This window comes from Salmo trutta, chromosome 30 (genome assembly GCF_901001165.1).
Source record: "Salmo trutta chromosome 30, fSalTru1.1, whole genome shotgun sequence".
In the NCBI taxonomy this organism is placed as follows: domain Eukaryota; kingdom Metazoa; phylum Chordata; class Actinopteri; order Salmoniformes; family Salmonidae; genus Salmo; species Salmo trutta.
The window spans coordinates 38,930,720-38,955,883 of NC_042986.1; the positions used below are offsets into that span (position 1 = coordinate 38,930,720).

Consider the following 25,164-nt stretch of genomic DNA (forward strand, 5'->3'; position numbering starts at 1 on the left):
CAGGTCCTACAGGCCCTAGTTTCTACCTTCTTAACAACACTATCAACAAGGCAGGTCCTACAGGCCCTAGTTTCTACCTTCTTAACAACACTATCAACAAGGCAGGTCCTACAGGCCCTAGTTTCTACCTTCTTAACAACACTATCAACAAGGCAGGTCCTACAGGCCCTAGTTTTGTCGCACCTGGACGACTGTTGAGTCATGTGATCTGGTGCCACAAAGAGGGGCCTCAGAACATTACAATTGGCTCAGAACAGGGCAACACGTCTGGCCCTTGGATGTACACAGAGAGCTAATATTAATAATATGCATGTCAATCTCTCCTGGCTCAAAGTGGAGGAGAGATTGACTTCATCACTACTTGTATTTATGAGAGGTATTGACATGTTGAAAGCACCGAGCTGTCTGTCTAAATGACTAGCACACAGCTCAGACACCCATGCATACCCCACAAGATATGTCACCAGAGGTCTCTGCACAGTCCCCAAACCCTGAATAGACTATGGGAGGCACACAGTGCTACATAGAGCCATGACTACATGGAACTCTATTCCACATCAGGTAACTGATGCAAGCAGTAGAATCAGATTTACAAAGCAGGTAAAAATACACCTTATAGACGCACGCACGCACGCACACACACACACACACACACGTACACATGGATTTTGTGTTCTAGGTATGTGGTAGTTGAGTAGGGGCCTGAGGGCACACACTTAGTGTGTTGTGAAATCTGTTATGAATGTATTGTAATGTTTTTAAAATGGTATAACTGCCTTAATTGTGCTGGACCCCAGGAAGAGTAGCTGCTGTCTTGGCAGCAGCTAATGGAGATCCATTATAAATACAAATTAAAAAATCATGTTAAACCCTATTATTGCACACATGGATTTTTACAAATGAATTCAAAAATGAAAATCTGAAATGTCTTGAGTGAATAAGTATTCAACCCCTGTGTTATGGCCTAAATTCGTTCAGGAATAAAAATGTGCTTAACAAGTCACATTATGATTTTCATTTTGAATTCATGTGTAAAAAACATTCTAAAAATATAATTCCACTTTGACATTATTGGTATTATGTTTAGGCCAGTGACACATAATCCATTTTAAATTCAGGCTGTAACACAACAAAAGGTGGAAAAAGTCAAGGGCTCTGAATACTTTCTGAAGGCGCTGTGTACACTGCCTTTTTCAGCATGAGTCTGTTTAGTCCATTTCTGACTTTTCTGTGTTCTAACCATGCTCCTTTCAAAAGACAAAGGAGTAAAAAACGCAGCCAAAGTATGAAACCGTGAATTTGTCTTTTAATAATTTCAACATAACACATGACAAGTCAAAGATACAATGTACTGTACAATAAGTAAAGAGGTTTGCTGTTATGTCATCTCTTTGGATCAACCAATATACAAATCTGTCACTTTACATTGCAGCAACTGATTGCATGTGAGATATGTAACAAAAAAAGCTACGTTTTTCTCTGAAGAATATTTGTATACAATTCTCCCTGTAGTTGATAAACTCCATGCTATAGAAAATAGTGTAAGGATGAATGCAAATATTCCATTTTTGTTTTGTTCACCTTTTTTTCCAGAGTTGGCTGTAATAAGCAAGTACTAAAAATAAATGTCTATGTCACTAAACAAGATACACAAAAAGCTTAGAATGCAAGACTTACATTAAGCTAAAAAATATATAAAACTACATGTGGATTTTGTCTTCACCAGACAGTACCCAGTTTCTCACTAGAAAAAAAAACCAAAAAAAGCATTCATGAAATCCAATTGGTTTTCTGACTTAAAATTGATCAAATAATTCCCTTAAATTCTGTGTTGTTCACCTACTAACAGAGGAACTATGAGGACAAGTGCATCTCTAGTAGGTGCAGGTGAGGTAATGAACCAACAAGGTATTGTAGCGGAAACATCCGCTCCGCACTCAGTCAAAACTGAAGGCGAGATATTACTTCCACAACCTTTCATTAACGATGCCAATGACCTATCTGATGCTTTAAATCATAACACCACTGTCAGAGGTAGGCCTTCTCAGGGGTAGAGCAGAGGTATCTCTCCAAAAACGAGTGGGATGGACTCATGATTAGGTCATCCTGATGATACTGAAGTACTGCTAAAATACTCCTGAAAAGGCCACTTCCCAAGGTTAGCTCTGCAAAACGTAGCATTTACAGCTGCCTCCCAACAAGTACTTTAGTTTTAGTTCTCTTCCGCCAATGAATTATTAGCATTTCTATCATCTCTACTGTAAACTGTTATGTGTGAGGTGAGGTCTACTGTAAACTGTTATGTGTGGGGTGAGGTCTACTGTAAACTGTTATGTGTGAGGTGAAGTCTACTGTAAACTGTTATGTGTGGGGTGAGGTCTACTGTAAACTGTTATGTGTGAGGTGAAGTCTACTGTAAACTTATGTGTGGGGTGAGAACTACTGTAAACTGTTATGTGTGGGGTGAAGTCTACTGTAAACTGTTATGTGTGAGGTGAAGTCCACTGTAAACTGTTATGTGTGAGGTGAAGTCTACTGTAAACTGTTATGTGTGAGGTGAAGTCTACTGTAATCTTATGTGTGAGGTGAGGTCTACTGTAAACTGTTATGTGTGAGGTGAAGTCTACTGTAATCTTATGTGTGAGGTGAGGTCTACTGTAAACTGTTATGTGTGGGGTGAAGTCAACTGTAAACTGTTATGTGTGAGGTGAAGTCTACTGTAAACTGTTATGTGTGAGGTGAAGTCTACTGTAAACTTATGTGTGGGGTGAGAACTACTGTAAACTGTTATGTGTGGGGTGAAGTCTACTGTAAACTGTTATGTGTGAGGTGAAGTCTACTGTAAACTGTTATGTGTGAGGTGAAGTCTACTGTAAACTGTTATGTGTGAGGTGAAGTCTACTGTAAACTGTTATGTGTGAGGTGAAGTCTACTGTAATCTTATGTGTGAGGTGAGGTCTACTGTAAACTGTTATGTGTGAGGTGAAGTCTACTGTAATCTTATGTGTGAGGTGAGGTCTACTGTAAACTGTTATGTGTGGGGTGAAGTCAACTGTAAACTGTTATGTGTGAGGTGAAGTCTACTGTAAACTGTTATGTGTGAGGTGAAGTCTACTGTAAACTGTTATGTGTGGGGTGAAGTCTACTGTAAACTGTTATGTGTGGGATGAAGTCTACTGTAAACTGTTATGTGTGGGGTGAAGTCTACTGTAAACTGTTATGTGTGGGGTGAAGTCTACTGTAAACTGTTATGTGTGGGGTGAAGTCTACTGTAAACTGTTATGTGTGGGATGAAGTCTACTGTAAACTGTTATGTGTGGGGTGAAGTCTACTGTAAACTGTTATGTGTGGGGTGAAGTCTGCTGTAAACTGTTATGTGTGGGGTGAAGTCAACTGTAAACTGTTATGTGTGAGGTTAAATCTACTGTCAAATGTTATGTGGGGGATGAGGTCTACTGTAAACTGTTATGTGTGAGGTGAAGTCTACTGTAAACTGTTATGTGTGAGGTGAAGTCTACTGTAAACTGTTATGTGGGGGATGAGGTCTACTGTAAACTGTTATGTGTGAGGTGAAGTCTACTGTAAACTGTTATGTGTGAGGTGAAGTCTACTGTAAACTGTTATGTGTGAGGTGAAGTCTACTGTAATCTTATGTGTGAGGTGAGGTCTACTGTAAACTGTTATGTGTGGGGTGAAGTCAACTGTAAACTGTTATGTGTGAGGTGAAGTCCACTGTAAACTGTTATGTGTGAGGTGAAGTCTACTGTAAACTGTTATGTGTGGGGTGAAGTCTACTGTAAACTGTTATGTGTGGGGTGAAGTCTACTGTAAACTGTTATGTGTGAGGTGAGGTATACTGTAAACTGTTATGTGTGGGGTGAAGTCTACTGTAAACTGTTATGTGTGGGGTGAAGTCTACTGTAAACTGTTATGTGTGAGGTGAAGTCTACTTTAAACTGTTATGTGGGGGATGAGGTCTACTGTAAACTGTTATGTGTGGGGTGAAGTCTACTGTAAACTGTTATGTGTGAGGTGAAGTCTACTGTAAACTGTTATGTGTGGGGTGAGGTCTACTGTAAACTGTTATGTGTGAGGTGAAATCTACTGTAAACTGTTATGTGTGAGGTGAAGTCTACTGTAAACTGTTATGTGTGGGGTGAAGTCTACTGTAAACTGTTATGTGTGGGGTGAGGTCTACTGTAAACTGTTATGTGTGGGGTGAAGTCTACTGTAAACTGTTATGTGTGAGGTGAAGTCTACTGTAAACTGTTATGTGGGGGATGAGGTCTACTGTAAACTGTTATGTGTGGGGTGAAGTCTACTGTAAACTGTTATGTGTGAGGTGAAGTCTACTGTAAACTGTTATGTGTGAGGTGAAGTCTACTGTAAACTGTTATGTGTGAGGTGAAGTCTACTGTAATCTTATGTGTGAGGTGAGGTCTACTGTAAACTGTTATGTGTGAGGTGAAGTCTACTGTAATCTTATGTGTGAGGTGAGGTCTACTGTAAACTGTTATGTGTGGGGTGAAGTCAACTGTAAACTGTTATGTGTGAGGTGAAGTCTACTGTAAACTGTTATGTGTGAGGTGAAGTCTACTGTAAACTGTTATGTGTGGGGTGAAGTCTACTGTAAACTGTTATGTGTGGGATGAAGTCTACTGTAAACTGTTATGTGTGGGGTGAAGTCTACTGTAAACTGTTATGTGTGGGGTGAAGTCTACTGTAAACTGTTATGTGTGGGGTGAAGTCTACTGTAAACTGTTATGTGTGGGATGAAGTCTACTGTAAACTGTTATGTGTGGGGTGAAGTCTACTGTAAACTGTTATGTGTGGGGTGAAGTCTGCTGTAAACTGTTATGTGTGGGGTGAAGTCAACTGTAAACTGTTATGTGTGAGGTTAAATCTACTGTCAAATGTTATGTGGGGGATGAGGTCTACTGTAAACTGTTATGTGTGAGGTGAAGTCTACTGTAAACTGTTATGTGTGAGGTGAAGTCTACTGTAAACTGTTATGTGGGGGATGAGGTCTACTGTAAACTGTTATGTGTGAGGTGAAGTCTACTGTAAACTGTTATGTGTGAGGTGAAGTCTACTGTAAACTGTTATGTGTGAGGTGAAGTCTACTGTAATCTTATGTGTGAGGTGAGGTCTACTGTAAACTGTTATGTGTGGGGTGAAGTCAACTGTAAACTGTTATGTGTGAGGTGAAGTCCACTGTAAACTGTTATGTGTGAGGTGAAGTCTACTGTAAACTGTTATGTGTGGGGTGAAGTCTACTGTAAACTGTTATGTGTGGGGTGAAGTCTACTGTAAACTGTTATGTGTGAGGTGAGGTATACTGTAAACTGTTATGTGTGGGGTGAAGTCTACTGTAAACTGTTATGTGTGAGGTGAAGTCTACTGTAAACTGTTATGTGTGGGGTGAGGTCTACTGTAAACTGTTATGTGTGAGGTGAAATCTACTGTAAACTGTTATGTGTGAGGTGAAGTCTACTGTAAACTGTTATGTGTGGGGTGAAGTCTACTGTAAACTGTTATGTGTGGGGTGAGGTCTACTGTAAACTGTTATGTGTGGGGTGAAGTCTACTGTAAACTGTTATGTGTGAGGTGAAGTCTACTGTAAACTGTTATGTGGGGGATGAGGTCTACTGTAAACTGTTATGTGTGGGGTGAAGTCTACTGTAAACTGTTATGTGTGGGGTGAAGTCTACTGTAAACTGTTATGTGTGAGGTGAAGTCTACTGTAAACTGGGGCAGATGGAGACTTACTTGCCTTCTCTATAGCAAGCCCTGTCTTGGCACAGCATGGTCAATACAGAGTGTTGTACAATATTCATTTCAAGACTGCCTGAATCTGTCTAGAAGCAACATGTGTTATCTAGCTACTAGGCAGTAGTACAACCCTTTTCAGTCATGCATCAGTCAGTTGTTATGAACATGGGTGCTAAATAAAAGTGCTTTAAAACTGGGTTCCCCAGATAATGTGCTGTTAAATGGAACTATGTCACATCTGTCGGAGAACAGGACCTGCTCTTTTTTACCTTGAAGAAGAGGTCGATCTGGTTGTCCTTCTATTCCAGATTGTCAATGTGATGTCCTAGGGACATGATGTGTAATGTTCACCATGCTCTCTGTTACAGATACTTGGTTGTAGAATATATTTGTTGTTGGTTAGATACCATTTCAATAGAGAAGGCAACGCTGGTTACCCAACGGGCTGCGAGGGGAGTGGGGGCACATGATAGAAGGTATTAGTGAAAAGTCTTATCAAAAATACTGTTATTCTTTTGGAGAAAAATACACAAAGGTTGATAAAAATCTACACATCAAACTAATGGCACATACATATACAGGATCAAATACAAATGAAAAAACATATCAACATATAAGATGAAATGTTAAAAGAAAAAAAAAACATATATTTTTTTTAAAGGTTGAAAGTGCTAGAATTCAGATCAGCTGACAGAAACCCAGAGAGGACAAACTCAATGCTAATTACTTTTACTTTTTTTTATCAATAAATGAATAAAAAGATAAATGCTACATTTGAATCCTACAATTTTGTGTGGAATTGAACATAGCCATGGTCTTTTAAAATGTATACTTGATTTAGCTATGATTTAGACATAACCTTTTTTTTTTTACATTTATATCAATATTTATATCCAATTTCCTCTGTAAGAAGCAGTCAAACTCTTTCAAATGTAAGAATCGCATGTATCATGATCAATCATTAAATGTTCATAGTTTAGACAATGTATCAGCCTAGCGGACAGTTTTCCAGGGATAGACTGGTAAGTGTCAACTTGAACACACCTGCACTTATTACCTCACAAGCATTGGTTGGCAGTGGCACTATTTGTAACAACCAAACAAACATGAACTTAACATGGATTTTAATGAGCAATTGTGCAAGATTTAGTTTCCTCTCTCCGGGTTTTGGTAAGAAAAATAAAATAAAATGAGGTGATGTGTTGTGTTGTTTCGAGGTCCTGTTTTAACAAACAGAAAGTAATATAGCATACGACAACAACAACAAAAAAACGACTAAGAAATATCCCAGTCAGGCGTCCCATGCTTTGAATGTCAAAGAGCAGGCTGGTGACTTGTCTGTTCTGGATATTGTCCTTTTTACATAGACCCTTTTCTCTTGAATCTAGGAAGCAGCTGAGTGAGGAGGAGTACAGGAGAGGAAGGGAGACACTGAAATGTTCTAGTGCTCTACAGTCGCTGGGCAACCATAGCTAAAAGCAGCCGTATGTTTTATTTTCCTCATGTTTGTATTTCTTTTTCTTATATTTCTACTTGACTTATACTTGAAACTACATATTCATTAATAGATGCCTGTGGACTGGGCTCAGTACTCAAACAGACAAAGTCAAGGGGTTTGAGAGAAGTTGAAAACAAAGAGAATGATATTCATACCGTAAAGTTTAGTCCTTGTACTCTCCAGGCAGAATTTATCTTTTAACGTTGTCCATCCTACAAACATAACTCACGGGACACAAATAAGAGCACCTGTTATAGTTTTATAACTTTGGGCTTAAGTTTTCAAAAGGCTAGTGAATATGAAGAAAAAAAAGGCATCTAAAATCAGATCGCTTTGTTTACTTAGGGTCAGGTTGGGTTTCATACTGAGAAAGTAGAGAATGAATTGAAACTGGAGAGTCTATCAATGTTATCTATGTCGACTGCTAATTCATTATTATTCCACTAACAGCCTACTAAAACATTTGTCAAAATCCACAATCCAAGTTTCTGCTACTAACTCAAGTAGATAAAGGTAAAGGTAAAGGTAAAGGTAAAGGTAACGGTAAGGATAAAGGTAAAGGTAAAGGTAAGGATAAAGGTAAAGGTAAAGGTAAGGATAAAGGTAAAGGTAAAGGTAAAGGTAAGGATAAAGGTAAAGGTAAAGGTAAAGATAAAGGTAAGGATAAAGGTAAGGATAAAGGTAAAGATAAAGGTAAGGATAAAGGTAAAGATAAAGGTAAGGATAAAGGTAAAGATAAAGGTAAAGGTAAAGGTAAAGGTAAAGGTAAAGATAAAGGTAAGGATAAAGGTAAAGGTAAAGGTAAAGATAAAGGTAAGGATAAAGGTAAAGGTAAAGGTAAGGATAAAGGTAAAGATAAAGGTAAAGGTAAAGGTAAAGGTAAAGGTAAAGGTAAAGATAAAGGTAAGGATAAAGGTAAAGGTAAAGGTAAAGGTAAAGATAAAGGTAAGGATAAAGATAAAGGTAAAGGTAAGGATAAAGGTAAAGATAAAGGTAAAGGTAAAGGTAAAGGTAAAGGTAAAGATAAAGGTAAAGGTAAAGGTAAAGGTAAGGATAAAGGTAAAGGTAAGGATAAAGGTAAAGGTAAAGGTAAGGATAAAGGTAAAGGTAAAGGTAAGGATAAAGGTAAAGGTAAAGGTAAGGATAAAGGTAAAGGTAAAGGTAAGGATAAAGGTAAGGATCAAGGTAAAGGTAAAGATAAAGGTAAAGGTAAAGGTAAAGATAAAGGTAAGGATAAAGGTAAAGGTAAAGGTAAAGGTAAAGATAAAGGTAAGGATAAAGGTAAAGGTAAAGGTAAAGGTAAAGGTAAAGATAAAGGTAAAGGTAAAGGTAAAGATAAAGGTAACGATAAAGGTAAAGAATGAATACAGCGGAGAAAAGCTAAAGGGCAAAGCTAATACTTCATCCTTTTTTGAGCAATAAAATGGTAGATACACACAAATGTAAACCTGCCAGACATTAAAAAAAACATCATCACTTTGTTTTAGCATGTCTTCCTAAATACACCTTACTGAGATAAAAGCAATTATAATATACATTTTTGATGAGATATTTTGTACACTGCAATAACATTCTCTTACACGTTTTCCTCAATGTCGTCGTTGTCATTTTTGTTTGCTATTCACATATGTCAGGGTGGTTTTTACCATGCATCTCTAACAGAGAGAAAATATATGTTTTCTTCAAAAAAACAATACATACCAGTAATGTGTGGCATATTGTTACCATGGAGACTTCTTAAAACAAATACTGGAAGGAAGACAGTTGAAGGAAGGAAAATCATCATGAGTCAAATACTGGTAATGACCTGTTTTCAAGAGCAGCTTTTATAGTTGTGTTTTTTCCCAAATAGGGTCATCGTCACTGAGGGTTACCCAAAGAGATTCTTAAAGGTGAAGAGCCTTCTGCAAAGAAAAATGCTTCTCTAGAAAAACAGCATAAAACCAGCATGACTTGGCATGTTTTCTACCGACTCAGATGTTTTCACATATCTTTGCCATTAAATATGTGGGCGCCACTGGTCGCTGTGTTTGGCAGCGTTGGTTATCTATGTTAATCAACTCTATGTTTTATACTTTCTGGACAACTGATCTGCCTCTATGAGTCATAACAGGAATCAGTTGTTCGAGTCTTTCTCTGAGATATTTTTAGTGTGGTTGTAGCCTATTGGAGGAGGGCAATGTTGGCGGGGCATTATCATTTCATTCCTTCATTAATCTTTCCCCTGACGGTGATGATGACAGACAGGGTGTGTTTTCCCCTGACGGTGATGATGACAGACAGGGTGTGTTTTCCCCTGACGATGATGATGACAGACAGGGTGTGTTTTCCCCTGACGGTGATGATGACAGACAGGCTGTGTTTTCCCTGACGGTGATGATGACAGACAGGGTGTGTTTTCCCCTGACGGTGATGATGACAGACAGGCTGTGTTTTCCCCTGACGGTGATGATGACAGACAGGGTGTGTTTCCCCTGACGGTGATGATGACAGACAGGGTGTGTTTTCCCCCTGACGGTGATGATGACAGACAGGCTGTGTTTTCCCCTGACGGTGATGACAGACAGGCTGTGTTTGCCCCTGACGGTGATGATGACAGACAGGGTGTGTTTTCCCCTGACGGTGATGATGACAGACAGGGTGTGTTTTCCCCTGACGGTGATGATGACAGACAGGGTGTGTTTCCCCTGACGGTGATGATGACAGACAGGGTGTGTTTTCCCCTGACGGTGATGATGACAGACAGGGTGTGTTTTCCCCTGACGGTGATGATGACAGACAGGGTGTATTTTCCTCTGACGGTGATGATGACAGACAGGGTGTGTTTTCCCCTGACGGTGATGATGACAGACAGGGTGTGTTTTCCCCTGACGGTGATGATGACAGACAGGGTGTGTTTTCCCCTGACGGTGATGATGACAGACAGGGTGTATTTTCCCCTGACGGTGATGATGACAGACAGAGTGTGTTTCCCCTGACGGTGATGATGACAGACAGGGTGTGTTTTCCCCTGATGGTGATGATGACAGACAGGGTGTGTTTTCCCTCTGACGGTGATGATGACAGACAGGGTGTGTTTACCCCCTGACGGTGATGATGACAGACAGGGTGTGTTTCCCCGCTGATGGTGATGATGACAGACAGGGTGTGTTTTCCCTCTGACGGTGATGATGACAGACAGGGTGTGTTTTCCCCCTGACGGTGATGATGACAGACAGGGTGTGTTTCTGGGCAGGTGGTTCAGACCTTTACACTCATAGGAGAGATAATCTAGCATGTTCAGTCACATTTGGAAAAGCAAGAAAATTATATTTCATCCACTTCAAAACATCTTCTCTAAAATTAATCTTTGATTTTTTTCCTAATATTATTACTTATTAAGTAGCAGTACCATGCCTTCAGGCCTACTGATGCTGCCTACTACCTACATAATAAAGGGAGAGGGGATCATGGATGAGGGAGATAGGTTGGTGGGAGAGGTGATCATAGATCAGGGAGATAGGTTGGTGGGAGAGGTTATAACTAAAGGATAGAAAGAAAGTTTTGTTTTAAAATGTCTCATCTTTTCCCTTTTGTTTCAATAAAGGGTTCAGTTTTCTCTAAGGCTCAATCAAAAGCTTTCGTGTGATTCAATTAAGGCATCTAAGTGTTCATGTGTTTTTATCACCGTCCTTGCGGCCAGCAGGAGGCCCCTTGGACCTTGGGCGCCCAGGCAGTGAGCTGAGGATGAAGGCGTAGGGACCGGGCCGGGCCTGGTGACCCCTCATTGGAAGGCCTGGTGAAAGCGAGGCAGGGTGGTCGTGCTGAGGCTGGAGCTAAACACTGGCGGGAGAGGGTGCAGGGGCCCTAGACCCAGGCCCCCACTGGAGCCATGCTGCTCCTGAGGTTGAGGTTGCAAAGAGGTAAGAGGTGCGGCTGCAGCTGTGGCAGCGGCGTGGGGCTCGGCAGCATGCAAGGATGAGGATGACGAAGAGGAGGAAGAGGAGGAGGCAGGGGTAGACGAGGTGTAGCTCATGACTAGCCCTGCTGTGCTCATGGGGGCGTTGTAAGGGGGCAGGTTGGGGGGCAGGTTGAGGGGCAGGAAGCCCAGCAGGTGAGAGAAGTCCATGTTAGCAGCGCACAGAGCCTCAGCGATGACCGCAGGGCTCTTGGACAGGAGGGGGTCACCACACAGCTCGTCTGTCAGGCCTGAGGGGTGCTCTAGTCCCTCCTTGGGGGGCGAGGAAGCAGCATGATGATGATCGCCTGAGTGGTGGCCCGGCAGCCCACTCTGCAGATCCATGAGAAAGCTCTCCATCTCCACTTTGAGGGGCTTGTCCAGCAGGTATGAGGTAGATCCCAGCTGGTACTTGGGCGGCGGCTGGGCTTGCTGTTGCTGCTGGTGTTGGGGCTGCTGCAGGTGGGGCAGCGGGGGGGAGTGTTGGATGTGGTGGTGATGGTAGTGGTGGTGGTGGTGGTGGTGCGGGTGATGGGGGTGGTGGATGGGGGGCTCCATGTGACAGCCCATCCCCATGGCAGCGGACAGGGAGCCGGGCATCAGAGAGTGGTGGTGGCCCACCCCAGGGTTGGACATGGTCTGGAGGTGGTGGGAGTTGTACATGCCCATGGGGAAGGAGGTGCCGCTGGGGAACGGCTTGACCAGCATGGGGTCTTTGTCAGAACCCATGCTGCACATCATGGGGTTGAGCTCCTCTTTGACAGTGCAGGGGGAGGAGCCAGAGCCCAGCAGGCCTAGCATGTCCGGAGGCTCCGTCTTTATCTTCAGCAGCTCCTGAGAGTGGCTCTTCTTCACATGCCGCGTCAGGTGGTCCTTCCTGCCGAAGCGCTGGGCGCAGTACTGACACAGGAAGTCCTTTCTGCCGGTGTGGACCACCATGTGGCGACGCACGTCCTTCCGTGTGTAGAAGCGGCGGTCACAGTGGTCACACGGGTGCTTCTTCTCCTTGGCACCTCCGGAGGACTTGCCCGAGTGGCTCTTGAGATGCTCCAGCAGGGCAGGGGTAGTCTCGTAGCTCTGCAGGCACACCTTACAGGTGAGGTCTCCAGCCGTGGCTGAATGCATGGCCACATGACGCTTGTAGCCCAGCTTGGTGTTGTAGTGCTTGCCACATTCCTCACACTTGAAGGCCTCTTTGTTGGGGTCATGGGTCTGCAGGTGGTTCTTCAGGTGATCTTTGCGGTGAAACATTTTCTCGCAGAACGAGCACTGATGAGTTTTCTGTGGCGAGTGTGTGGCCATATGCCTGGATAACGACGAGAAAGGGAGAGAGGGAGAGTGAGGGAGAGTGAGAGAGATAGAGAGCGAGAGAAAGAAAGAAAGAGAGAGAGAAAGAGAGAGTACATTATGATACAAGTTAGTCTGTGAAAATGTTTTAGAGGAAATGTTAAGAGTTTAAAAACTCTTGGTGGAGTGATGTTTTACCTGAACAGTTTATATTTGGAGCTGAAGGCCTTAGGGCAGTGTGGCTGAGAGCAGTGGAAGGGTTTCTCTCCCGTGTGACAGAAAGCGTGAAGCCGAAGTTTATCCTGGGAACCAAACAAAGTCCCACACACCAAACACTCGTTCCCGCTGGCTCGCTCTCCCCTCTCTCGTTCCCTCTCTCTCTCTGTTCGTGGCAGGGTAGTGCCTCCGTACAGCTTGGCAGCGGCTCTTCCTTCCTCGTCCTCCTGCGTCAGTGCGGTAATATGGCGTGGGGCATCGGCGGCAGCAGCTGCCATGGCAGCCCTAGGGTGCTGTTGCCATGAAATCCCGGCCGTGGCTCCCCTGCCTTCCAGGCGCTACGTGGGCAGTGGTGGGGTGCAGTGAAGGGCGTGGCTCCAGGCGGGGCCGGGTAGGCCGTAGAGGGGGGGGGGGGACTACGGTCTAGATAGTGCTGTTGTTGTCAATGTCTGCTGAAAAACACAAGTATTTGTGTACTTGTTTACTATGTGAGAACTGGTCCTTCTGTCTGTGGAGCTCCTTTTTTTCACTCTCTCCCTCTCTCTCTCCCTCTCTCGCTTTCTCTCTCCCTCTCCCTCTCTCTCCCTCCCTCCCTCTCTCTCTTTCTCTCTCCCTCTCCCTCTCTCTCCCTCTCTCTCTTTCTCTCTCTTTCTCTCTCCCTCTCTCTCCCTCTCTCTCTTTCTCTCTCCCTCTCCCTCTCTCTCCCTCTCTCTCCCTCTCTCTCTCCCTCTCTCCCGCTCTCTCTCTCTCCTTCTCTCTTTCTCTCTCTTTCTCTCACCCAGTCCCAACAGCTATGGTTGGAGGTGAGTAGGAAATGCTGCTCTGCATCTTTATTCCCCTGTAAAGGAAAGAAAAGCGAGACATTAGTAAATCCTGTTTTTCTTATTGAAGTTTATTCGTGAATTTTGCCACAAATACATTTTAGCCAATGAGCCAATAAAGAATATTCCTGACCAGAGACTGGATTCAATCCGTATCGCAGAAGATTAGAGTAAACAAATAAATGTCCAATTGAGCCGACATATTCAACCTTTACCCTGAATGCAGTCTCCGTGAACACGGGAACATTTCATTTTAATTTCATTCTAGCTATAACACAGATTTTCCGTGATACTTTTGTGATACGAATTGAATCCAGGCCTAGATCTGAGCCTATGGACTGATGTCGTTTTTCTGCTATGAAATCTTGACTTGGGAAGTTCTGATGGTTACAGACTTCCAGTCCAAACACCAGTTGGGCAGTAGGGGGCACTAAAGGACAATGTGACATAGAGGTACACAACTGCAAAGTGACTAATAGGAATGTCTTTTAAAAGACTGTTCATTTCCAGTTTGAGTCATTCAGTCATTCCACTCATCACAGTATTCATCTATGTATGTCTTATCCACTGAGCATCTGCCACATCATCATCTATATAATATATTTTACATGTCCTTATCATGTTGTGTGGCTTAAACAAGAAAATGAATGTAAGGTGCACAAAGCAGGCATTGTGTGTGTGTGTGTGTGTGTGTGTGTGTGTGTGTGTGCGCGTGCGTGCGTGCGTACATGCATGTACATGTTATGAAACAGGATAAAAGGCTCACATAATCCTACAGAAAACAGTGAACCACACCAAGCCCCTAAGGTGTTTAGGCCATAAACGAGCGCTTCCTAAAACCTGCTGCTTCGGTACCTGTCAGCTGCCTAATTCAACAGAGTCCTCAAACTACTGTAAAAGTCCTGGCAAAGCAAACTTTACATGAGAACAACACTGGTCTAATTTGGTCAGTTTAAAATGGAAATCTGTTTGTGAGGGATATTAGACTTCTGTAGTTATATTTCTGGATAAAGTTTAATTTCTGAGTGCTATATAATAATAATGATAATAATAATCAAATTGTATTTGCCACATGCGCCGAATACAACAAGTGTAGACTTTACCATGAAATGCTTACTTACAAGCCCTTAACCAACAGTGTAGTTCAAGAAGAAGAAAATATTTACCAAGTAGGCTAAAATAAAAAGTAATAATACAAAGTAACACAATAACAATAAGAATAACGTGGCTATATACAGGGGGCACCGGTACTGAGTCAGTGTGCAGGGGTACAGGCTAGTTGAGGTAATTTGTACATGTAGGTAGGGGCGGAGTGACTATGCATTATTATTAATAATAATAATAACAACAATAATTACAATAATAACAATAATGATAATAATAATAATAATAAAAACAATAATTACAATATTAACAATCATAATAATAATAATAATAACAATAATTACAATAATAACAATAATAATAATAACAATAATAATAAAAACAATAATAACAATAATAATAACAAACAGAATAATAACATCATAACCTCTCTAGGGTAGGGGGCAGTATTTACACGGCCGGATAAAAAATGTACCCGATTTAATCTGGTTATTACTACTGCCCAGAAACTAGAATATGCATATAAATGTTTGATTTGGATAGAAAACACCCTAAAGTTTCTAAAACTGTTTGAATGGTGTCTGTGAGTATAACAGAACTCATATGGCAGGCAAAAACCTGAGAAGATTCTGTACAGGAAGTGCCCTCTCTGACCATTTCTTGGCCTTCTACACTCTCTTTATTGAAAACTGAGGATCTCTGCTGTAACATGACACTTCCTACGGCTCCCATAGGCTCTCAGAAGGCGGCAGAACATTGAATGATGACTTTGCAGGCCATGGCTGAAAAACGGTAGCGCATCTGGTAAGTGGTCGATCTGAGAACAATGAGACGGGGGCGCGCTTGCACGTGAAGAGTCCATTTTAGATTTTCAGTCTTTGAACGAAAACAGGGTTTCCCGGTCGGAATATTATCGCTTTTTTACGAGAAAAATCGCATAAAAATTGATTTTAAACAGCGGTTGACATGCTTCGAAGTACGGTAATGGAATATTTAGAATTTATTTGTCACGATACGCACCGGGCGCGTCACCCTTCGTTACCCTTCGGATAGTGTCTTGAACGCACGAACAAAACAGAGGATATTTGAACATAACTATGGATTATTTTGAACCAAACCAACATTTTTTATTGAAGTAGAAGTCCTGGGAGTGCATTCTGACGAAGAACAGCAAAGGTAATCCAATTTTTCTTATTGTAAATCTGAGTTTGGTGAGTGCCAAACTTGGTGGGTGTCAAAATAGCTAGCCCGTGATGGCCGAGCTATCTACTCAGAATATTGCAAAATGTGCTTTTGCCGAAAAGCTATTTTAAAATTGGACATAGCGATTGCATAAAGGAGTTCTGTATCTATAATTCTTAAAATAATTGTTATGTTTTTTGTGAACGTTTATCGTGAGTAATTTAGTAAATTCACCGGAAGTTTGCGGTGGGTATGCTAGTTCTGAACGTCACATGCTAATGTAAAAAGCTGGTTTTTGATATAAATATGAACTTGATTGAACAAAACATGCATGTATTGTATAACATAATGTCCTAGGAGTGTCATCTGATGAAGATCATCAAAGGTTAGTGCTGCATTTAGCTGTGGTTTGGGTTTATGTGACATTATATGCTAGCTTGAAAAATGGGTGTCTGATTATTTCTGGCTGGGTACTTTGCTGACATAATCTAATGTTTTGCTTTCGTTGTAAAGCCTTTTTGAAATCGGACAGTGTGGTTAGATTAACGAGAGTCTTGTCTTTAAAATGGTGTAAAATAGTCACATGTTTGAGAAAGTGAAGTAATAGCATTTCTAAGGTATTTGAATATCGCGCCACAGGATCCCACTGGCTGTTGAGTAGGTGGGACGATTTCGTCCCACATACCCTAGAGAGGATAATAATAATAATAAATGCCATTAAGCAGAAGATTTTATCCAAAGCAACTTACAGTCAAGTCAAGCAGGCATACATTTCTCACACCCCAGAAGTAACACTGTTGCACCATGTCTTTCAGTCACCTCGTCGGCCTTTATGACCCCTCTCCTCCCACACAGCTAAGTCACAAGGTCAAGTCCAAGGTCACCCTGGATCCTACTAACCACACTGTCACCTGGCTGTGCTTTAGTCACATGACCTAAGAATGTACACACACACACACAGACATGTGCGCAACAACAAATATGCATACACAAGTGTGTGTGCATACACTCACAAACGACATACACACACACTAACACAGTTCACACTGCTTCCTCTCTGTTGATAGGTGCACTGTGTGTTTCTGTGACAGACTGAGAGGGTAAATGAGTTATTAGGAGAATACAGGTCTGAATGGTGTGTGGAAGTGTGTGAGAGAGAGGAGAGAGACAGAGAGAGAGAGACAGAGAGAGAGAGAGAGACAGAGAGGCACAGAGAGAGAGAGACAGCGAGAGAGAGAGAGTGTGTGTGAGCCATTGTGTGTGTGAGCCATTGTGTGTGTGTGTGTGTGTGTGTGTGTGTGTGTGTGTGTGTGTGTGTGTGTGTGTGTATAGATGTGGTTAAGAGGAGCTGACAGCTCATCACACAGCAGGATGGGTGCAGGGGGGTGACTCCTCCCACTGACCAGCCCCAGGGAGTCCTGGTCTATTGTGTAGCTGCACCACAAGGCACATTCCTGGCCGGCATCACACGCCGTACACTACACTCACACCATGACCCCCGCCCCGCTGGTCTTAGGCATTACATGCCTAGCATCCAATAACTAACGCCTCCTACATCACACACCTACACCAGGACCAGCCCCCCGTCAAAACTCAACAACAAAGACTAGTTTCTGCTGTGCCGTTACATTTGAATAATTTCAGAATAATTTCACATGAGACCTCTTCATCGGCCAACAAATGTATAGCAGTAACCAACACTTCCATCAATCCCTACTTAGAACCACCCCACCATCTAACATGATAACCTCCTGAAACTAACCACCATCTAACATGATAACCTCCTGAAACTAACCACCATCTAGCATGACAACCTCCTGAAACTAACCACCCCACCATCTAGCATGACAACCTCCTGAAACTAACCACCATCTAGCATGATAACCTCCTGAAACTAACCACCATCTAGCATGATAACCTCCTGAAACTAACCACCATCTAACATGATAACCTCATGAAACTAACCACCATCTAGCATGACAACCTCCTGAAACTAACCACCCCACCATCTAGCATGACAACCTCCTGAAACTAACCACCATCTAGCATGATAACCTCCTGAAACTAACCACCATCTAACATGATAACCTCCTGAAACTAACCACCATCTAACATGATAACCTCCTGAAACTAACCACCATCTAACATGATAACCTCCTGAAACTAACCACCATCTAACATGATAACCTCCTGAAACTAACCACCATCTAACATGATAACCTCCTGAAACTAACCACCATCTAGCATGACAACTTCCTGAAACTAACCACCCCACCATCTAATATGATAACCTCCTGAAACTAACCACCCCACCATCTAACATGATAACCTCCTGAAACTAAACACCATCTAACATGATAACCTCCTGAAACTAACCACCATCTAGCATGATAACCTCCTGAAACTAACCACCACCTAACATGATAACCTCCTGAAACTAACCACCCCACCATCTAACATGATAACCTCCTGAAACTAAACACCATCTAACATGACAACCTCCTGAAACTAACCACCATCTAACATGATAACCTCCTGAAACTAACCACCCCACCATCTAATATGATAACCTCCTGAAACTAACCACCCCACCATCTAACATGATAACCTCCTGAAACTAAACACCATCTAACATGATAACCTCCTGAAACTAACCACCATCTAGCATGATAACCTCCTGAAACTAACCACCCCACCATCTAATATGATAACCTCCTGAAACGAACCACCCCACCATCTAACATGATAACCTCCTGAAACTAACCACCATCTAACATGATAATCTCCTGAAACTAACCACCATCTAACATGATAACCTCCTGAAACTAAACACCATCTAACATGATAACCTCCTGAACCTAAACACCATCTAACATGATAACCTCCTGAAACTAACTACCCCACCATCTAACATGATAACCTCCTGAAACGAACCACCATCTAACATGATAACCTCCTGAAACTAAACACCATCTAACATGATAACCTCCTGAACCTAAACACCATCTAACATGATAACCTCCTGAAACTAACTACCCCACCATCTAACATGATAACCTCCTGAAACTAACCACATCTAACATGATAACCTCCTGAAACTAACCACCATCTAACATGATAACCTCCTGAAACTAACTACCCCACCATCTAACATGATAACCTCCTGAAACTAACCACCCAACCATCTAACATGATAACCTCCTGAAACTAAACACCATCTAACATGATAACCTCCTGAACCTAAACACCATCTAACATGATAACCTCCTGAAACTAACCACCATCTAACATGATAACCTCCTGAAACTAACCACCATCTAACATGATAACCTCCTGAAACTAACTACCCCACCATCTAATATGATAACCTCCTGAACCTAAACACCATCTAACATGATAACCTCCTGAAACTAACCACCATCTAACATGATAACCTCCTGAAACTAACTACCCCACCATCTAATATGATAACCTCCTGAACCTAAACACCATCTAACATGATAACCTCCTGAAACTAAACACCATCTAACATGATAACCTCCTGAAACTAAACACCATCTAACATGATAACCTCCTGAAACTAACTACCCCACCATCTAATATGATAACCTCCTGAACCTAAACACCATCTAACATGATAACCTCCTGAACCTAAACACCATCTAACATGATACCCTCCTGAAACTAACCACCATCTAACATGATAACCTCCTGAAACTAACCACCATCTAACATGATAACCTCCTGAACCTAAACACCATCTAACATGATAACCTCCTGAACCTAAACACCATCTAACATGATAACCTCCTGAAACTAACCACCATCTAACATGATAACCTCCTGAAACTAACCACCATCTAACATGATAACCTCCTGAAACTAAACACCATCTAACATGATAACCTCCTGAAACTAACCACCATCTAACATGATAACCTCCTGAAACTAAACACCATCTAACATGATAACCTCCTGAACCCCAGCAGATCATCTTTCTTCTCAGCATCCCCATACTCTCTCCATCTCTACCATAACTAGCTCCACCCCTTCATTCCATTTCCTTACAATGATATACAATTTCCCATTCTAATAACCTGCCCACACAGTAGCAGAGTATTTGCAGTAAAACCATACAGATTGTTTTCCGTCATTTATCAACTAATAGCTTCATACTGTGTGGCCTACTGGCCTTTGAGACGTGTATTGTGTATGGGCTACACAGGCTATATTCCTCTGATGCCTTTATGATGCTTCTTCTTTGTTATTATAATGTTCCAAATGGACGTGGCAGTTTCACCAACTACAGAGTCCAGCTTTAATGTCCTTTCTTGGTCTTTGTTCTTTGTCTTTGTTTGTCCCCCCATTCCCCTGATCCATCACGCTCAGTGCCTCGCACGCCTCGGCAGGGACCAGGGTATGGACACCAGATGCCCCCTGGACGGAACATTCATGTTCAAGCACGACAAGCACCAAAATGGCTCCGGTCTCTCAACCACTTAACCTTCCAAGTACAAGTAGTCAGCTTAGTAGTCAGCATAGTAGTCAGCATAGTAGTCAACATAGTAGTCAGCATAGTAGTCAGCATAGTAGTCAGCATAGTAGTCAGCATAGTAGTCAACATAGTAGTCAACATAGTAGTCAGCATAGTAGTCAACATAGTAGTCAACATAGTAGTCAGCATAGTAGTCAGCATAGTAGTCAACATAGTAGTCAACATAATATTCAGTATAGTAGTCAACATAGTAGTCAGTATAGTAGTCAACATAGTAGTCAACATAGTAGTCAGCATAGTAGTCAACTTAGTAGTCAGTAAAGTATTCAGCATAGTAGTCAACATAGTAGTCAACATAGTAGTCAGCATAGTAGTCAACTTAGTAGTCAGCATAGTAGTCAGTATAGTAGTCAACATAGTAGTCAGTATAGTACTCAGCATAGTAGTCAACATAGTAGTCAGTATAGTAGTCAGCATAGTAGTCAGTATAGTAGTCAACTTAGTAGTCAACATAATATTCAGCATAGTAGTCAGTATAGTAGTCAGTATAGTAGTCAGCATAGTAGTCAACATAGTAGTCAACATAGTAGTCAACATAGTAGTCAGTATAGTAGTCAACATAGTAGTCAACATAGTAGTCAACATAATATTCAGTATAGTAGTCAACATAGTAGTCAACATAGTAGTCAGTATAGTAGTCAGCATAGTAGTCAATGTAGTAGTCAGTATAGTAGTCAACATAGTAGTCAGTATAGTAGTCAACATAGTAGTCAGTATAGTAGTCAACATAGTAGTCAACATAGCAGTCAGTATAGTAGTCAGCGTAGTAGTCAGTATTGTAGTCAACATAGTAGTCAACATAGTAGTCAGTATAGTAGTTAACATAGTAGTCAGCATAGTAGTCAGTATAGTAGTCAACATAGTAGTCAACTTAGTAGTCAACTTAGTAGTCAACATAATATTCAGTATAGTAGTCAACATAATATTCAGTATAGTAGTCAACATAGTAGTCAGTATAGTAGTCAACATAGTAGTCAACATAATATTCAGTATAGTAGTCAACATAGTAGTCAGTATAGTAGTCAACATAGCAGTCAACTTAGTAGTCAGTATAGTAGTCAACTTAGTAGTCAGTATAGTAGTCAACATAGTAGTCAACATAGTAGTCAGTATAGTAGTCAACATAGCAGTCAACTTAGTAGTCAGTATAGTAGTCAGTATAGTAGTCAACATAGTAGTCAACATAGTAGTCAACATAATATTCAGTATAGTAGTCAGCATAGCAGTCAACTTAGTAGTCAGTATAGTAGTCAACATAGTAGTCAACATAATATTCAGTATAGTAGTCAACATAGTAGTCAGTATAGTAGTCAGCATAGTAGTCAACATAGTAGACAGTATAGTAGTCAACATAGTAGTCAGTATAGTAGTCAACATAGTAGTCAGTATAGTAGTCAGCATAGTAGTCAGCATAGTAGACAGTATAGTAGTCAGTATAACAGTCAACATAGTAGTCAACATAGTAGTCAGTATAGTAGTCAGTATAACAGTCAACATAGTAGTCAACATAGTAGACAGTATAGTAGTCAACATAGTAGTCAGTATAGTAGTCAACATAGTAGTCAGCATAGTAGACAGTATAGTAGTCAGTATAGTAGTCAACATAGTAGTCAGTATAGTAGTCAGTATAACAGTCAACATAGTAGTCAACATAGTAGTCAGTATAGTAGTCAGTATAACAGTCAACATAGTAGTCAACATAGTAGACAGTATAGTAGTCAGTATAGTAGTCAACATAGTAGACAGTATAGTAGTCAGTATAACAGTCAACATAGTAGTCAACATAGTAGTCAGTATAGTAGTCAGTATAACAGTCAACATAGTAGTCAACATAGTAGACAGTATAGTAGTCAGTATAGTAGTCAACATAGTAGACAGTATAGTAGTCAGTATAACAGTCAACATAGTAGTCAACTTAGTAGTCAGTATAACAGTCAACATAGTAGTCAGCATAGTAGACAGTATAGTAGTCAGTATAACAGTCAACATAGTAGTCAGTATAGTAGTCAACATAGTAGTCAACATAGTAGACAGTATAGTAGTCAGTATAACAGTCAACATAGTAGTCAACATAGTAGTCAGTATAGTAGTCAGTATAACAGTCAACATAGTAGTCAACATAGTAGACAGTATAGTAGTCAGTATAGTAGTCAACATAGTAGTCAACATAGTAGTCAGCATAGTAGACAGTATAGTAGTCAGTATAACAGTCAACATAGTAGTCAGCATAGTAGACAGTATAGTAGTCAGTATAACAGTCAACATAGTAGTCAACATAGTAGACAGTATAGTAGTCAGTATAGTAGTCAACATAGTAGTCAACATAGTAGTCAGCATAGTAGACAGTATAGTAGTCAGTATAACAGTCAACATAGTAGTCAGCATAGTAGACAGTATAGTAGTCAGTATAACAGTCAACATAGTAGTCAGTATAGTAGTCAACATAGTAGTCAACATAGTAGACAGTATAGTAGTCAGTATAACAGTCAACATAGTAGTCAACATAGTAGTCAGCATAGTAGACAGTATAGTAGTCCACATAGCCATAGCAAAGCAGAGTGAGACACCGCACTCAATGCTTTACGTCCCAGAGAATGGACATGGTACCCATTTCCGAAATGGTACTGTGTAATCACTGGGAACGTCTAGAAATAATAAGCCCATGGATAATGATTTCATCATGTGGTAGCATAGCCTACCCAGGGGCACAGTAAACTACAGTCCATGCTGACGATTGTCAGTGCTGAGTGTTTGCAGTGCAGACAAAAAAAATCGAATCTACTGAGATTGCAAAAGTGCATGGTGAGTCTAGTACATAACAGGTCATCATAGATGTGCCCAAAAACCCCTGACAGAGAACTACATGGATGGCAGCATGTCATTTAACAAGACTCTGAGTAAACACTTTCACATTGCAACTCTCTAATCTAAACCTAGAACAGAAATTATCTTCCACTTTCCAACTGTCCACCTGAGATGAAAGAGCTTCCACATTCCCTTCCTGCGGGGTCAGGGGTCATCTTGTACACTGCTTGTGTCTCCTGTGTGTGGAGTGATTTTAACCCTCTCACTTCCCCACCTCCACCCCAGAGTACAGTCACGAGAGTTGTTACCGCTGGTGAAATGTGGGGTGCTAGGCAACACTAGGCCTGAGAGCAGAGAGGGCAGAGGGCCTGAGGCTATAGAACCTGTTCAACTAAACCACTGAGATAAATATAGAATATAGAAACTGAGTTCAGCGTCCTGAGCCTCACTCGCCAAGGGAGAGGAGGAGGGGTTGGCAAAACACTGACAACACAAATATTGTGACAGATACATAAATACACAAACAAACCCTCATATTTCTTGCTAGTTATATCAGTGTCACTTTGTGTGAATATTTAGTTGTTAGTATTTATTCACCTTTTGAAATTGTAACTTCCTTTTTGGATGATCAGAGAATATTATGAAAGTTCACGCCAGTATGGCATGTCTGACTAGATGGAAAGTACAAGAGGGAATGTCACAGTGGGAGTTTTCAGAGGAAATTAGACAGATAGATAGCGTAAGAGTGGGAGTTTTCAGAGGAAATTAGACAGATAGATAGCGTAAGAGTGGGAGTTTTCAGAGGAAATTAGACAGATAGATAGCGTAACAGTGGGAGTTTTCAGAGGAAATTAGACAGATAGATAGCGTAAGAGTGAGAGTTTTCAGAGGAAATTAGACAGATAGGTAGCGTAAGAGTGGGAGTTTTCAGAGGAAATTAGACAGATAGATAGCGTAAGAGTGGGAGTTTTCAGAGGAAATTAGACAGATAGATAGCGTAAGAGTGGGAGTTTTCAGAGGAAATTAGACAGATAGATAGCGTAACAGTGGGAGTTTTCAGAGGAAATTAGACAGATAGATAGCGTAAGAGTGAGAGTTTTCAGAGGAAATTAGACAGATAGGTAGCGTAAGAGTGGGAGTTTTCAGAGGAAATTAGACAGATAGATAGCGTAAGAGTGGGAGTTTTCAGAGGAAATTAGACAGATAGATAGCGTAAGAGTGGGAGTTTTCAGAGGAAATTAGACAGATAGGTAGCGTAAGAGTGGGAGTTTTCAGAGGAAATTAAACAGATAGGTAGCGTAAGAGTGGGAGTTTTCAGAGGAAATTAGACAGATAGATAGCGTAAGAGTGGGAGTTTTCAGAGGAAATTAGACAGATAGGTAGCGTAAGAGTGGGAGTTTTCAGAGGAAATTAGACAGATAGATAGCGTAACAGTGGGAGTTTTCAGAGGAAATTAGACAGATAGATAGCGTAACAGTGGGAGTTTTCAGAGGAAATTAGACAGATAGATAGCGTAAGAGTGAGAGTTTTCAGAGGAAATTAGACAGATAGGTAGCGTAAGAGTGGGAGTTTTCAGAGGAAATTAGACAGATAGATAGCGTAAGAGTGGGAGTTTTCAGAGGAAATTAGACAGATATATAGCGTAAGAGTGGGAGTTTTCAGAGGAAATTAGACAGATAGGTAGCGTAAGAGTGGGAGTTTTCAGAGGAAATTAGACAGATAGGTAGCGTAAGAGTGGGAGTTTTCAGAGGAAATTAGACAGATAGGTAGCGTAAGAGTGGGAGTTTTCAGAGGAAATTAGACAGATAGATAGCGTAAGAGTGGGAGTTTTCAGAGGAAATTAGACAGATAGGTAGCGTAAGAGTGGGAGTTTTCAGAGGAAATTAGACAGATAGGTAGCGTAAGAGTGGGAGTTTTCAGAGGAAATTAGACAGATAGGTAGCGTAAGAGTGGGAGTTTTCAGAGGAAATTAGACAGATAGGTAGCG

At 41.3% G+C, this 25,164-nt stretch overlaps 1 protein-coding gene and 1 long non-coding RNA gene across 2 annotated transcripts in view; both read right to left on the bottom strand.

Annotated features, from left to right (window-relative positions):
* Positions 1-10,635: 10,635 nt before the first annotated feature.
* On the bottom strand, positions 10,636-13,260 carry LOC115168646 (zinc finger protein PLAGL2-like). The gene is made up of 2 exons (XM_029724102.1): positions 12,693-13,260; positions 10,636-12,513 (listed from the first exon to the last, which is right to left on the bottom strand). Exons 1-2 carry the CDS (start codon positions 12,986-12,988, stop codon positions 11,034-11,036), a joined length of 1,776 nt encoding a protein of 591 aa, XP_029579962.1. The 5' UTR covers positions 12,989-13,260; the 3' UTR covers positions 10,636-11,033.
* A 208-nt stretch (positions 13,261-13,468) lies between these two features.
* LOC115168647 (uncharacterized) overlaps positions 13,469-25,164 on the bottom strand; it is a 50,525-nt gene continuing 38,829 nt past the window's right edge. The window contains exon 2 of the long non-coding RNA XR_003870717.1: positions 13,469-13,548. This is a non-coding gene — a long non-coding RNA (uncharacterized LOC115168647). The remainder of the gene's footprint in view (positions 13,549-25,164) is intronic.

Coding starts and splice junctions, on each gene's coding strand:
- LOC115168646 (XM_029724102.1), bottom strand. CDS start 12,988: ATGGCAGCTGCTGCCGCCGATGCCCCACGCCATATTACCGCACTGACG. Junction 12,514..12,692: donor TCCAAATATAAACTGTTCAG/GTAAAACATCAC, acceptor GTCGTTATCCAG/GCATATGGCCACACACTCGC.